At 47.7% G+C, this 16,545-nt stretch overlaps 1 protein-coding gene across 1 annotated transcript in view; it reads left to right on the top strand.

Annotated features, from left to right (window-relative positions):
• The window catches only part of ADGRB1 (adhesion G protein-coupled receptor B1), a 278,797-nt gene that overhangs the window by 188,059 nt on the left and 74,193 nt on the right, over positions 1-16,545 (top strand). The window contains exon 18 of the mRNA XM_072851811.1: positions 4,339-4,480. Coding sequence (XP_072707912.1) covers positions 4,339-4,480 — 142 coding nt within the window. The remainder of the gene's footprint in view (positions 1-4,338; positions 4,481-16,545) is intronic.

Here is a 16,545-nt window from a genome sequence, read left to right as displayed (position 1 = left end):
AGGTAATTAAGCAGATTTGCAAAGAGGAAGGAAAGAATGAGAGAAGAGTTATTCTTCCGAGGAGCTTATAACCAGAGGAATGGACATGCTCTTTGGAGCACCCAGCATTAGAATATTCTGAGTAGTTTAATAACTGGTAATAATCAATTAATAATCACTTGTAGTAATGAGGGTCAGATTTTCATTTTCTATTAAATGGCATAGTTGGACTTACTCTGAGGTGATTTACACCAAGTTTCTGACTCAGCACGTCCCACAGCATCCGTGATTTATAGCAGCTTTTAAAGTAAAAACTGAATGGCTTTGATCCAATTGATTTCTTTGAATCCAATGGGATAAATAAGCAGGCATCAGACCAGGTCTTAGAAGAGCAAAGGGTGGTTATTATAATTGTTACTTTTTTTGCCTAGATATCGCTATGTGCTCTTTCTGTATCTGCATCTAGAAATGGATATCAGACGGTGCCAAGTGTGGCTTTGGCTCTGGATAGACTTTATTCTGATATTGCATTCACTGCTGTACTGTCAGCTTTTCTGCCATGCGAGTGTGAGACCAGGCACAGCATCTAGGGAGTGTTATTTGTTTTCTGATGCCTTCCCTGGGGTTTCCTGTTTTGGTAGGCTTTCTGATTTCTTTTGCCTTTTTTTTTCTTTTTTCTTTTGGATGAGGTTACTTCTGTTGATGCATGGCCCAGATCTGTCCTCGTCTACCCTGAAAGCTGGTAAATGAGTAAAGCTGGGCTTCAGGATTGAAAGTGATGTTAAGGCAATTGTATTCACACATTTCAAGAGAGTTTAAATTGCTTGGGGGCAGGGGGTGTATATGTGTCAATGTACACATATTTGATGTTTTAGGAATGATAGCTTTAAGCATGTCTATTTGTTGTGAAAGCCTGCTTAAACAGAAAAAGTTAAGGATAATCAGGAGCCCCTTTAAGAGCACTTTTCTAGATATCTGCACAACCATAAATGAAAAAGATAAACAGAGCACTAAAAAAACCCCAACTAAACAAAAAAAAACCCAAACAAGCAAAGACAAATAAACCAATATTCTACAAAAAACAACAACAGTCTGTTTTAGAGGGAAAGTAAAAGCTGTTGTAGATTATGGACAAAGGATAAATTGATAGCAAGCAATACAAATTAAAAGCTTGAAAAAGATAAGAGAAAAAACAGAATTTTATTGTTCAGGATGGTTACAATGAATAAAAAGAAAAATTTAGATTATACTAAAACCAAAATAAATCCTAATGGGATTGGTTTGTTACGAGCTAGAAATGACAGATTTATTTATAATAATGCAGAAATTTCAATAAACGCCTGTATTCTGTAATTGGAAGAGAGCCTGGTTACTTAATCCACATCCCAGGCTAATGAAATACTTTTCATTACACCAGCAGCTAGAAAACATGCTATACATCATCTGATAAAGTAAGACGTTTTTAAGAGAAACAAGACGGAGTAATTTTGCATGCAAGAGTTTTAAAAGAGCAGGCTAAGGCTAATTGGGGATCATTGCTCTTTAGTAAAAGAAGGGTGGAAGTGTTCCCAAAATCTGGAGAGAGGAGCATGTGTCTGCAAGCACAAGAGCCTCACTCCAGAGCCGTCCGCCTCACATCTGTCTTAGGCACAATAACACACCATCTGATATGGGATCCAAAAATTAGGGGATTGTGGGTAATATTATGATTATAATTGAATAATAGTATACTTATTAAAACAAAGAAATTAATAGCAATCAGCTTATGGAAAATAGATCTTGTCAAGCTAAATTAATACTTTCTGTGAGAATACATAACTGGTTGGTAGTTATGAGCATTCGAGTTGGAGTCTGAGCATTTGTCATTATTTGTACACATCATAAATAAGTCATTTGTCTTGGTGACAGTGAAAAAGCAGAATGACTGGCTAATGCAGTTCTTGGAAATATAGGTGGTACATATAGGGGAGAATATAGAATTTGTATTCCCTCTGAGATTGGCCTTGGATCTCTCAGTCCTTTCCAAGAAGGGTGTTGGTGAATTGCAGAAGGTGCATGGAAGAGACCAGAGAACAATGCCTGGTCCTGAGAGTCTCTAAGAGATGATGTGACTTAGCTCAGTGAAGAGCATGTGAAGACCTGACTATCCAGGGAAGACAGATTTATGTCCCGTCAGCTGGATGAACATGCAGGAGGGTCCAGGCATTTAGAAAGGCCTGGATGGGTGCCAGAAAAAAAACTCCTCTGGATTGTATGTTGCTGACAACTTCTACAGTAAAATTAGTTTGGCTTTAATTTTTTTTTTTTTTTACTATGAAAAGTGCTTTAATCCAAAACGGAGATAATTCAGGAAGGCTCAGTGTCACGTGTTAAACTGGATCCGAGTAGATAATCACAACAGAATCAACAGCATGTGTTGATGCTCTGTTACCCTGCTGGTACCCAGCCCATTCTTTCCGTTTTCTTGCAGAGTGGTTAGGGAGGTGGAAGGAGGTTCTGCCTCATTGCATGAGGAACATGTCAGTGTGTGCATGGAGTCGAGACCTGCAAAAAACTTCTCTGCAACTCAAGGCAGGTCTGCTGGAATCAGCAGTACGGAGAAGTCCAGGCCATCTGTGATACACCTAAGGCTGCTGAGCAGCTTGGCTCCATCTGGAGCTGCCTTGAGCTTGCTACTGGCATTCGTGTCTAGGTCCTCTCCTCTGAGGATGGTCAGATGTGGAGAGGGGACACCTTACACCCATGTTCCTCCAGTGAAGGCATATAGCCCTTTTGCTCTGCCTTCATATCCTGTCCCAGGCTCCCGTGAAACCCAGGTTATCCGCATGGATCCTGACCTTCACCCCATCCATAGCATTTCTGCACTTACTCTCTGCATTTGCACCCCGTACATGACCACTTTTCAGGAGAGTGGTCTGGGCAAGACTCAGAAGCAATGGGCGGAAAATGACTGTACTTTTTGGGTGATGACTGTACCTTGGCACGTGAGGCAGAGCATGAGATTCCCCTTTTCCCTGGCTTAGCCCTTAGTGCTCATGTGGAGATGGGGCTGCAATAACTTTTCCCGATGAAACCATCCCATCTGCGGGACAGTGGCCAACTTCACAGGGAGCCTTTCCCACCTACGACCCCTTTCCCATTCTGCTGCTCTTCTCCAGCCTGAAAGGATGCCATGAGAAAGCAAGGACACCGTCCCTTCGATCTCTTGAGGTTCCTCTGGCCATGAGGCAGGGGCATTCCTGTCCTGCCTGGAGCTCTGGGGGTGTAGGGGAGGTCTGAGGAGGGGATCCTGTCATGGCCTATGGAGACCCTGGCCCCAGAAAGCTGGGGGGAAGGGAAGAGGGGAGGGGGGACAGCTGAGGGGGTGGGGAGGAGGAGGGGCTGACACCTGTGGAGTAATTGGAGGTGGTAGTGGAGGGGGTGGGGAAGGGGTGAGGGAGGGGTGGAGTCATGTGTTGAGGTAATTGGTGTGGGGGAGGGTTGGGGTGCACTCCCCTGTGGGGATCATGTGGCTGGAGGAGGTCTACATGGGGGGGAGCACACACGTCTATATGGGGTGTGGGGCAGGGGTGCGGAGGGGTATATATGGGGTGAGGGATGGGGCTATGGGGGGAGCAAGGTGTATATCAGGTCTGTGGAACAGGTCTATAGGGTTATGCATCCATATACGGGATATGTGGACAGAGCTATGGGCATAGGGAGGTGTATTTGGGTTGTGTGGGACAGGGCTATAGGATTATTTATCCATATATGGGGTGTGTGTCACAGGGCTATAGGGTTATGTATCCACACAGTGGGTGTGTGGGACAAGGCCATAAGGTTATGCATCTACATATGGGATAAATGGGGCAGGACTATGGGGTTAAGGAGGTGTATATGAGATACGTGGGACAGGGCTATAGGGTTATGCATCCTTATATGGGGTGTGTGTCACAGGGCTATAGGGTTATGCATCCTTATATGGGGTGTGTGTCACAGGGCTATAGGGTTATGCATCCACATAGTGGGTGTGTGGGGTAAGACTGTACGGTTATGCGTGCATACATGGGATATGTGGGCTATAGGGTTAGGGAGGTGTATAGGGGCAAAGTGAGGCAGGGCATCCCGGGGGTGGAGGGGGACCTCTACACGGGTGAGGGGCAATGGAGGGGTCAGAGCGGGGCGAGGGACCCGGGGGCGGACAAGGACCAGGACTAGGAGATCCAGCTCCGGGGGCGGGGGTGGCGGTGGGATGGGGATGGTGGGGGGGTGACCGGCGGGGTGGGGGGAAGGCGGCGGGGGGCGCGGTGCCCGCTCCCCGCCCGCCCTGACGGCCGCTCTCCCTCTCTCCCCGCTCCGCCGCCCCGTCCCTCCCTCCAGCAGAGCCTCCGCCTCCGCCTCCCCGCCCGGCGCCTGGTCCTGGCGCGGCTGCCGAACGGTCCCGCTCGACGCCTCCCGGACTAAGTGCCTGTGTGACCGGCTCTCCGCCTTCGCCATCTTAGCCCAGCTCAGCCCCGACATGGTGAGTCCCGCCGGCAGCGCCGCGGAGGGAGGAGCAGAGGGGAGAAGGAGGAGGGGGGGACACACGGGGGACAGAGGAAAATAAAGAGGGAGGGAAGGGGACGCGACCGGGAACGGAGCGGAGCATCCCTCGGCGTGCGGCTTTCGGCTACCGCGTACCTGCGCGAAGGGGCGCCGGGGACAGCCCCGAGCCCTGCTGCAGTCCGGTGTCGCCGGGACCGTAGCGACACAGCGTGAGGCTTTGCATCACCCTCCCCCTTCACCGCCGCCCTTCCTCTCCCCTTCCCCCGCGACCCTGACCGCAGCTTTGGGGGACACACACACATATTGGGGCTGCTGCTGCACTGCTTCCCCCCCCTTCCTCCCGTCCCTCCATCCCTCCGCTCTGCGTTTGAATATGAATACCGCTAAACGTGGGGGGTGGCCAGCCCCGCCGGGTGTGTTCACTCCCGTGGGCTCCCCACGCACGAAATCTTCGCACGTGTCTTATTTTGGGCGAGAATCGCCCTGCGCTGCCTCCATCCCTTCCACGGCTCCTCAGCTCGGTCGTGTCCCTCTCCCTGCTTCGGGGTCCTTCTCGCTACCCCACACTTTTTGGGGCGAGGGGTCCCCCCACTCCAGAATAGGGGACCGTGGAGGGGAAGAGTTGCGAAGTTTCGGCCGCTGTCGGTGACACGAAGCCGGTGCCGCGTCTCGGATGGAGCCTCCAGAAAAAAGTGCGAGATTCCTAGAAATTATCGCCGGGCAGCTGCACCTTGAGTGAGAGAGTGAGGCGGGTGCCAGGGCACCAAAGGCGACACCAGGGTGGCCAAAAGGGGCTTTGCAGGCTCCTCTCTTCCACCTTGTGCTTTTTAATTTATTTTTTTTTCTTTTCTTTTTTAAGTAGTTCATTCCTTTTTGGACAGTTCCCAGGTTCACAGAGCAAAGCGCACCCCCCCCTCCACCTAGCGCTTCTCCATCTGCCTGGGCACTGGGAGTTACTGGGCCTTTGCAATTATTTACTAATTATGCCTTGCTTGTTAAATGCTGGCTTAATTCAGCGAAAGGGGAGGGGAAAGGAAGAAAGGAAGGGTGATGGTGGTAAAGGGGGGTGGGGGGATCACATTTTCCAAGATGAAGGTTTGGTTTATTATTAGAAACACTAATGTATTTGGTCCACTAGTTACCATGGAAACAACATCTGCACTGAAGTGGTTTTAAAGACACAGTGTTGGTTGTGTTTGCCCGGGCCCCGTGCAGGCCCAGCCACTACAGCATTGTGAAATGGGCTTTGGGGCATCGGGTAGAACTGCTCTCGGGGTCCTCTTGAGAGAGGCACCAAGCTTTTGGTCTCGGCAGAGATGCACTGGTTGAAGGATGCTTGGAGGTAGGACTGGGACTGGGTTCCCGCTTGGAAGGGACCTGGAAGGAGCTGGTTGCATTGATGCTGGCATCCCTGCATACATCTTCCACGGGTCGTTGTTTCCCTGTCTTCCCACCGGGAAGGCTGGGATCTGCATGAAACTCAGCAGGCAGGGAGGTACTCTGCTGAGCCAGTGCTCTCCAGGAGTGGTGCCCAGCCTTCCTGAGGTGGCCAGGCTGAGCTCAGGTGAGCCGGCCAGGACCCATCTCCTGCAGCTCTGTACCCTGCTGCTCTGTACCTGCCCTGTGAGCCTGCAGGGCTGTGTCCTGCTAGCAGCAAGGCTTCACCCTTCAGCCCAAGCTACAGCAGCTTAAGTGTCTGGCTCCAGAGGTTGTGATGACCACCAGTGAGCCTTGTCCCATACGGGAAGGACTCCATGCTGTCATTGCAAGCAACCCAGTCCTGACAAAGTTTAGGGAGGTTGCAATGTTGGAGAAAATAAACTGTGATTTCTGCTGCAGGAATACTTCTAAGGCAAAGCCTGAAACGAAGCCAGCCCAGGTGCACAGCTGAGCTGCTGGTGAAGGACCAGGCAGTGTGGGAAGAAAGGAGTCTTTGGCTTGGCTAAAGCAGAAGTTTCTCTAACGGAGGGCTAAGTCTTTATGTTCACACGGTGCTTGGTATTATTTAACTAAACAGCTAGGGAAAAAAGTGGTTAATTTGAAGTGGCCAGATACTGTGACTCCCTCAGCTCTAGGTGTTTGGAGTGTTATCTGTGTAACACAGGGTTGGTGTAAGCCCTTTATCATCAGTTCAAGTATTTTTGCATCTGAGAGTGGGCTTGGCTGCAGGAGGATGCAGCTTCCTTCCCCCAGGCATGTTTTATTATATCTGCAACTAACCTCTCAGCTGGTCCTTTGGGGTTTAGGCCTAAAACTGCTTCCTTCGTCCTCTTTCCAACTCTGCTGGCTGCTGGTTGGGTTACATTTTCACAACTTATTTTTTCCCAGCTGGAAGTCAACTCATGAGCATCAGGATGAGTCCTTTGACCATGCTGGGAGGAAAGCTGGGGCCTGGCTAGCTCCTGAGTCCCTCCACTAAGCAAAGCCCAGGGTTTGTTGATGCTGTGGAGCATTGGTCACCCAGGTCCTTGTGGTAGCACCCTTCGTTTCCTGACTGAGTGCCATTCTGAGCAAGCCCACGCTGCCTCCCTTCCCCAGAGGTGGCATCTCGTCATCGTTGGTGTCTGCGGTGGTGACATTTATGGTGCAGTTTTTCATGTGCCTTTGGAGCTCTCAGGACAAGAAGCTCCGTCCGCCTGTGTCATTAATATTATTTATTGCTATAAATCTCCCTTCTGGAGTCTTTGGCCCTGGCAGTTTGAAATATTTGTAACCCTGGTATGGGCACAGCTTCTTTGCAGTGAAAAAGGACCAGGAAAGGCTTGTGGGGAATGAGCGTTGCTGCCCAGGTAGCCAATTTGGACTTGCCAAGGACAGAGTTTCCCTGGGCTGGGCCCTGAGAGTTGCTCATGCGGCAGGGAAAAGAAGCAGTTTTCCTTGATTTCAATGCAGCTAGGGGCTGAAAGTGCTGTGTTTTGAATCAGTTTTGGAGACAGGCATCCCTAAACCGTGATGGAGCTGTTCAGATCCAGCTCAAAAGCTGGAGTTCAAATTTAACTCTTTCTCTGGCCCGGTTTCCCTTGGACCCTGCTATTTCGACTAGACAGAGGCAACCTCTCACACTGGTTCAGCAGGATTGCTGTTTGACCATCATGAAAGATTAAAACCTCTTAAATTAAGGAACATAGACAAGCTTTTTGGGGCTGTCTTTTCATTTTGTTTTTTTTGCCATGACTAGCTTGGTAGGGCAACGGTATTGACATGCTGTGACGATACACCTGCATAATAGCAATGCTAATAGAGAATAAGAGCAAAAGGAAATTGCAGAGCCAAGTGTTTGAACTATACATTTGCAAACTGCGGTCAGGCTGATTAAGAGTCTCATGGTGGTGTTTTTTCAATATTTCTTGCCAGTCTTGGCAATTTCGTCTAGATGGGAAGGAAAGAGAGCGGGAGCCTGAGGATGCACAGGAGAGCCTTCCACTCTTTGATTGTCTTGTTTGAGTTTGGCTCGTGTTGTCTCTTCTGCCTACCAGCTCATGATAGGCTTTTATAAAGTCAATCAAGCTTTAAAGATTGGTTCCTGCAGCACTTACAACCGTAGTAAGACTGTACAAATATATCTCTGCTCTCTCTCCTCCTCCTTACTAGCCCCATCTGCAGAGACAAGGCTGATCAGAACTGGGCATCTGAGCTCTGCTCTCATTTCTAGTGTTAGCGAAGGTTGAAAGGTGCTGGTGGCAAGAACTTGTATGGATTCTCAGTTTGTTGTGTCTGTGCTGAATTTTTTGAACATTTTATCTCCACGATGGTGTTTACTGACAGGCAAATGATTAGCTGGAAGGGTTGTGCAGCACCTGTGTATTTTTGTGGAGTGTATTGTAGCAGACCAAACTACAGAGCCACCTTGGAAGTGTGCTGGCAAGGCAGATGAGTGTACGAAGTGAGCAGCCCTGACCCTATGATATCCCAGGATGTTGCAAGAGGCTTTGTTCGTTGTTATCTCCAGTTTGCATGAATGCAAGGCACCTTTCGTGGTATGCTTCCTACCCAAAGGGACAACAGCTTCTGAGCTCCTCTCTCAACTCACGTTTACTTTCTTTTCCTGAAAACATCCCAACGTTGTGTGTGCAACAGAGGAGAAGAAATCCTTTTTACCCTGGCGAAATAATGAAGCATGGAGAGTAGACTTTCAGTGTACATTTTGGCTGAGCAGGCTGTGGGAAGGGAACCAACATGCAGGTCTGGTGTGATCTTGCTATATCTTGAAGATCTTCCCTCTGAAAAGATTGCCCTGTGCTATGGGAGTGTACTTCAGGGAGTGTGCAGACACAAGGTGGGTTATTTTAAAGTCCTAAAACTCTGTAGGGCCTCACTTGCACAGGGAGTAGATCCAGGTTTTCCAGCAGCATGCTTTTCCCTGGAAAAATGTTGATGTTAATGAATTAAAATATTTTGTAAGGGTGTAGCAGTTCTGACAACATTTTGATAGAAAATTATAGCAGTGTTTCACTTAGATAAGGCCTGAGCACTTTATTTGGAGATGAACATTTTAACATTTATATTCTACCATCGTTTATCACGTGAGATTTGGAGTCTGGATAAGAACAAAGCCTTTTGCATACCTTGAGAACAGCCAGTTCTCACATTTACAGTAGTTTTCAGGTTACCTTAATAATGATGCTGCTTCTCCTGCAATATTAACTCTTTGATTCAAAAGTTGGACTTTTCTGTTGAAGGGAAGTTCTCAGTTTTGCCCAGCTCGAAGTCTTAAGGCATCAAACTACTGCCAGTTTGTACAGGGAGTCTAGGGAAGAGTTTATTAGACTGGTGTCTCTGGGTGTATTGGCTAAGCTACAGGACTAAGAGCTTTTTCTGTGCCTGTAAGTGAAATTGTGACCTTGGGCTAATCACTTCATTGTTTTCTTCTTCCATTTCTCCAGCTGCAGCACCCTTGCAGGTGACATCCCAGGCTGTGTGCATCCATATTTGTACAGTGCCCCAAGCCTGAAGGGTGCTACAGAAAGCACCAAGTGCTGTCATTTCCCTGACAGAGCATTAGGAGCCTCCGTTTGCTCGGTTAGCAAGAGCCGTGCCAGGGAGAACATTGCTGAGCTGCAAACATTTAGGCTTTTGAGGTCCAAATCCTCTGCAAGCCTCCCATGCTTGTGCCGTTGGCACTTCTTCCTGCAGTCACCCTGTCCTCTCTGGGATGCTGCTGCACGTAGAGTGTCTCTCGGGAGCTGATTGTGCCTCTTGCTGTGGAGCCCTCGAACTGGAAACGTTTCCTAAAATTTCCTGGGGATTTGTGCTCTTACTGCTGGACTCTCCCCGGCTATGGAGAGGCCAAAGTGGGAGTGACAAAGGGACACTTCCAGCTGGACTCCTGCCCATCTCAGGAGAGCTTTGTGCTGAGATTGGGAAAGGTTATGGTGTAAGTGCTGCTGGGGATTTCTGGGGTTTGCCCATCTCCTGCTCCACAGCAGGAGCAGCTGCTGTGTTTTCTCAGGGGTACCTTTCCCTAAGGTCTGTGGCAGCCCGTAGGAGCAGGCTGTGATTCTGCAAATCACAAGCTTGTCTTTCCTGTGCTCAGCAGGGATGCTCTTTTCACCAAACCCAGTATAGTCCCCCTGAATTTCAGCAGGCGTTGATAGCATGGAGAAGATAGAGTACGAGTCAGCTGGGCAGCTAGTTTTCCCCTCCCACTCTCTCTCATAATATGATTAGGAAGTAAAGAGGATGTCTGATGCCCTTAGATGGCCAAATGGGCCAACCCACAGTCCAGCTCCCTCTTAAAAGAATTGCATTGTTTTTCAAACGTGGCCTCTTAGCAGAGGGGGCTGAATTGTGATCCTACATTGTCACTTTGCTGGAAGTCACCTGCTTTTAACCATTTGCTTTGTCATCACTGACGTGAAGTCTGTCAGTATGCATTGCAGAGTGAATTTGGGCTAAATCTTATTTGAGTTTGGAGAGGACCTGGAGTCAATGTATGGATGATTTATGTTGGGTTTTTAGAGGAAGGGGGTTACTGATAGAGCTTGTGATGTGCTCCAGGTGCCAGGGAGCAGAGGAGATGGTGGGACATGTGAATGGAGATTGCCATTGCTATATGCTGTACACAGATTTCTAAGAAGGGATCCCATCAGCAAATAAGTGATTGGTGTTTGAACATATATAGGAAAGGAATCAGAGATGAGGGTGATAGGAAATCCCTTTCAGTTCTGTGCTTCTAGGAGAGACAACACTTGAATATATTAAAAAAAGACAGGTAGCACACAAGGTAATAATAGGAGGAATTGGCTCAGCATAATAAGCAGTCATCCAGCATCCCACCTCCTTCACGGCTGTCTGCGGATTCAGCTGTCTGTTGATCCAGCGGGTAGTTCAGTAGATATTCACAGCTGACAGCCTTCCTCCACTTAGTTTCTGCTCTGTGCTTGTGGATTCACTCAGGTCTTTAACTCACGACAAAACTCCAGGCAGTGGGATTGCAGCAGCGTGGGTCTGCAGCTCTTCCCCCGCGAGCCGAAGCCAGCGAGCTCCGCACAGCCCTGGCAGTGACTCTTCTGCAGGCAAATGCTGCATCACCCTGTATCTCTTCATCTGAAGGGGACGTGGGAGAGGAACATGATCAAGTGGCTGGGAGCTTAAAACTGTTATGGGATTCAGTGCTTCAGCATGAGTAATACTGAGCCAAATTCACCCTTTGGTGTAAAGGCAAGAGCAGCACTGGCATTAACCAAGTGACCCCAGGAGCAGACCAGGGCTGAGGTTAGTCTCGTGCTTTCAGCTGAAATTAAAGACTCACTGTGCGCGTCTAGGATAGTGCGTGTCCAGGCGTTCCTGAGCGGTTTGGTGCTTATTTTGAGCTGCAGTGCTTAATGGCTTGTTGCCACGAAGGCAGCTTAGCAAGTGTGACAGCTGCCCTATTACCCAGCCACAGCTTACTTCTCTGTTAAAGGAGGTGTGGATTTAAGCCAGGACACCAGGGTCTTCCCGATTCCCACTTTCCCCTTTCCTAAGGCTCGGAAAGCAGCTCTCAGACTCAGTGCATGCAGATTTGAGCCATCGAGGGCCAGAAATGTGAACGAAGAGGGTGAGCGGTACCTCTCCGGGATGCTCTACTCTGTGTTCAAGCAGGATGACTGGTACGGTACGTGAGTGTGGGAGTGTGTGAGTATTTGCGTGGGAGAGGATGATGCGTCAGACATGTTTGGCGTGGTACCTCCACACTGATGGTGAGCGGAGGTGAGCTCTGTGAGATGGTTTGACTCTTTTCTCAAGGAGAAAAGATTGAGGGGAAAGAGGATAATAGTCATCAAATGGGTAGAAGGTAGCTGTGGAAAGGGAGTAATCTGCTTTCTGTGTCTGCTGGGGATTGGACTCAAATTGCAGTGAGAGAGATTTAATTTAGGCACAAGGGAAAATGTTCTGGCTGCAGGGATAGTCAAGTACTGAGAGCCTAGCCTCCATCAGCAAAGGTTTTCTTGAACAGGCTGGGGGTGGTTTAGACAGCTTTGAGGCAGGTGAATGGGTGAGCTGAGCTTGTCATGTCTTTTCCTGCCCTCTTGCCTGTAATTCTGTAAACCAGATCACCTTCGTGGCTGCTTCTTGCTATGTAAAAGAGAGAAGCGTAGCAGAGATGTGGCACATTGCTGGGAGGTGGAGGAGCAGGATGGAGGCAGATGGGGAAGCTCTAGTGGGTTAGGGCATGTATTTGGAAAAATCACAGGGGCTGTCCACAATTGGAGAGACCACCTTGCCTGCTTTCCATATCCAGCTGTAGCTGTTGATCCACTGTTATTTTATATTTATCATGTGTTATTTGGACCACCGCATCACCTGGGAGGCTTAGCTATGGAGCACGACTTCAGCAACCTGCTCAGTGCTGAACAAACCACTAAGCCACCCTGACCCAAAATAGGTGAAATACAGCTGAAATTTCCAGCTGAAATACAAGGATGCTTGGATACGGGCGGGTGTGGGGGCACATGTAAGCAGTGCCAGGGCATTAGTCATCACGATCCGCAGTAAGTCGTGGCACATCTGCCGTTGTCAGGATTGTTTTGTAGGCATTGCACCAAGCAAGGTTTTACAGAGGAGGTTTAAAGCAAGAGCACTGGATAGCTTTCTAGGTGTTTTTTGGGGAGCTTCTCCTGAGGCAGAGGACGGCATGGGAGACATCACAAAGGTGCTTCTTTGAAAATGGTAACAAGTGGGTGATGGAGGCTGGGTTTCATGGGCTTATCAGGGGTGGGAGTCAGTGCATTAGTGCTAAATGAGATTATCTTCCTTTTCAAACAACTTCAAGGTCTCAGCACGTGTTTGAAGAGTCAGTCGAACTGTTGAGCGTTGCTTGTCTTTTTTACATTGTTCTGCACCCATCTCCGTAGTACTTTGGCCTGGAAAAGCCCTTTTTAGGTAATTTTGGCAAGCTGCTTCACCACTGAGCCCTCTTGTGCCCTGCCTAAAGGCTAAGGTTGCCGTTGAATTGCCATGAAGCGAGACATAGAAATTAAGTCACTATTATTTTTTTACAACTAATGTCTACTCATTTAAACCAAAATTGAATCAGTTTCTGAAAGGCTTGTGCTCTTCATACTTTTGCTATCTATGAATAGCTGAATGGACAAATCTACTGGCAAGATTTTGGCAGTAATGGCAATCTTTAAGCAAAACCAGGCAATATGCATGGAAAACAAATGTCAGACTTGTAATTATGAATATTTGAGCTTGAAACTTCCCTCTAAATGTTAGGACTGTCTAATCGGGAAACTGGGATGATGCTGTGCGTGATAATGGTCAGTCAAATCTAAGTCTGCAGCTGGAGTGCTCACTAGCTACCTGCCCTACTAACCAAAAGAATATACAGAATATATTCAATAAATCTGTGAAAGCAAAACGACTCTGCTGTTTTCCCACAAGCAAGACAACGCTTTCATTTTTCATGACAAATTGTTCTTTTTTGCTCTTTTAAACATGGCAATCATGTCAGCCGTTCCCCAGATGGGGAATACCCTACTACTGGGGCCAGTTTTGATCTTGTTTATATTAGCTTGGTACAGTTGTAAATCCAGGGGCTGTTACAATTTTGTTTCCCAGTCACTCAGCTGTGAATGAGATGGGCATCGGGGCCAGAAGCTGATTCCTTGAGTGCTGCTTTGAGATCACTGTTCCATGTAGAGGGAATTAGCACCAGTAACTCCCCAGTAACCAGTTGTGTATTGCACTAGGTGGGCAGAAACCTGCTGGATCCCATGAGCTCTTCAGATTGCAATGGGAATAAAGCTGTCGTTATCATCATAAGAGTGTACAGATCATCTGCTAAATGGCTGAAATGCCTTTGTCTCCTTTTCAGAGGCGAGCTCTAGCCAGTGAGCCCCTGAAAGACTCTGAGGACTGATAATGAGCTGGAGACATCTTTTACCTGAAGGCTGTTGGTTCAGCCCTAGTTCGGGTCAGGAACCATTGCCAGTATGGGGATCTTCAGTGGGTGAACAGTGAGAGATGGGAAGCTCTGCCTGGGTCCTACAGGAGAGGATCACATCTGCAAAGGGACTGAACAAAGGCAGGGTTTAAGAGGTGTTTTAGGGATGGCTTGTGCAGTCTTTGCACAAGTGTTCACAGCTTGTGCTTTGGATGAACCTTTTTTTTAAGGACTGGTCTTCAACAGGCAAGGATGTTAGAAGGGGAAAGGGAAGACAGGCGTTTGTTCTCCATGGTGGTAGGCAGCAGGGTGATATGAGCATCTTTGGCAGAAGTCTTCCTCCAGACACCATGGCCTCAGGTGTTCCCTCACTCCTCAGTCGGGTCTTTCCCAAGGGCAGGATGTGCGGGCACAGGGGAGGCAAGTGTTGCTCATGCTGTGGGGAGAGCTGCTGGTCTGGCATCACTCATCAGCATGACATTGATAAAGTAAAACAAACAGCGGGCTGTTTTGGAATAATTTGGTGAAATGCTGTCGCCTGGCATGGAACCAAAACACTGCTTAAATCAGGATAAACACAGTCTGGATTCCACCCTCATTTTCCATTCCCAGTCTGCCATTGAGTTATTCTGTTTTAACTGTGTGTAAATCTCACCACATTTCCCTGCAAGGTGCTCAGCACTGCTGCTGCAAAGTTACTAGAGATGAGGGCACGCTTGTGAAACCAGGGCAAGATGAGTAATGTAAGGACCAGATTGCAAATCAGTTACCGGCTTTGAAATTATTATCCTTTGTATAGTACAGGGAAGGGACAATCCCAAGCAGAAAGGAGCAGTAAAGAAGGCTCATTTTTAATGTAGTAAGAGCATATGTCCATACTGTAAAATAATGCTAGTAATAGTAATAATAATATTATTAATAATAATAAATTCCATGTCAAAGGCTTTAGCACTGTCCTGTAATTGTCCCTACTGTTATAATTGTTATAATGCTCCCCAGCTGTGTCTTGGCTTGTGCCAACTAGCAAGATACACCTGTGGTCCAGGGGATGGCATGGTCCATGAATTTTCCACTAGGCAGTATGGACAAGACCCCTCTGTTTTGAACAACGAGTTTGTACAAATATTATCTATACTATATCACTTCATCTCAGGGCAATGGAGTGGGTCCTGGACCATTTTTTTTTCTAGGACTGACATAGCGAGATAGAGGTTTGCTGCTTACCACGGTGCCTGTGACAGTGGTACTGCACAATCTGATTAAAGTTCACTTCTTCCTCTGTCGTCTCAGAAGGAAAGAGCACATACCCATAGAGGAATAGGTCATTTTGATTATTACCAACTTTATGTGGAAAATGATTCTATTTTCTCTTCAACATGCTTTAAAGGGAAAGGCTGAAACAGAGCAAGTCTTACGATATGCATGAAAAGCAAAGATGTAAAAATCAGGCAATTCATCTGGCCAGCTCACAAACATTTAAGCCAAAAGCTCTCTCCTCTCTCTCCTCCATACCTCCCCATGTTAATATTGCACAGCAGAGAATGAGATGCTGGCGCTTGATTGACCTTACGTAGCCCTAGGAACCCCCTAAGGCATTTACACATATCAGAAAGCTAAGCTGAATTGAGTTTTGGAAGAGAGATGGAGAGCAGTATTATTCTCTTCCATTTCCAGGGGGTCAAAATAGGCCCCCAAGAAGTTAAGACCAGTGTTTACAATCTAAAGCAGATAGGTTGAGAGGACTTTGAAAAGATTGGCTTAAATGATGGAGCCACGCATACACAGTTGACCTGCGGGCAAGCTGGGAATAGACCCCCCCTCTCCTCGCTTGTGGTCCCATTGCTCGGCACTCTGGTTCCCAAACTGTAGCTCGCAGAGGGATGCAAAGTGGCCCACAGCTACTCATCAGAGCCCGGTTAAACAGTGATTTCAGTAGCTTGGCCAGGCGAAGTGCAATGGGAAAGGGGCGGGAAGGGAATAAAGCATAATGTATTTTAGATAATGACAGTGGGCTGTTTAGTGAAAATATTTGGTAACAGCTGGCTGGGCAGGAGGATAGTGGTCCTTAGAGTTAATATGAGCCTGATCCAGCCCTCCTTGATATCAGGACTGGAAACTGAGGCACTGAGAGTGCAGTCTGGTAGTTCAAAGAGCCGCAGCAAGCTGACTGTGGTGTTGGCGACTGGCAGGTAGATAGCGCATACTGTTAACTCCTGTAATTCCCCACCAGCCTGAAGGAAATTATCCTGACAGTTCATATTAACGAGTGGCTGCGTGACCACTCCTCTGCCCTGAGAGCTTCATCAAGGCTGTTTACTAAACGCAGATTGCCATGTTGTATCTTGAGAACAGACTTAATACCGAGTGAAGAGTTAGCAATTGTTAATAAATAGTAGCACATTAAGATGTCTCTCTGGGTGATTTTTGTGTACTATAATTACACGGAATTGCCTGTTAGACCGGCCAAATTACATAAAAGGGGCCCTCAGCTCCACAAACGTGTTCCTGATAATGGCTGACTATTAGCTTTGACATGAGAAGCCTGTAGTTATGATACGAAGGAAGCAAAAGGAGGTAGTAATCCTCTGGACTTGTCTTGCAATGACATGGCCTGGGAAGGATGTTGGGTTGTTCCAGAAAGAAGTTGTGAAGAGATTATTTTTTAATGATGC

Source organism: Ciconia boyciana, chromosome 2 (genome assembly GCF_034638445.1).
Source record: "Ciconia boyciana chromosome 2, ASM3463844v1, whole genome shotgun sequence".
NCBI lineage: Eukaryota > Metazoa > Chordata > Aves > Ciconiiformes > Ciconiidae > Ciconia > Ciconia boyciana.
This window is presented reverse-complemented; position numbering and strand designations above follow the sequence as displayed.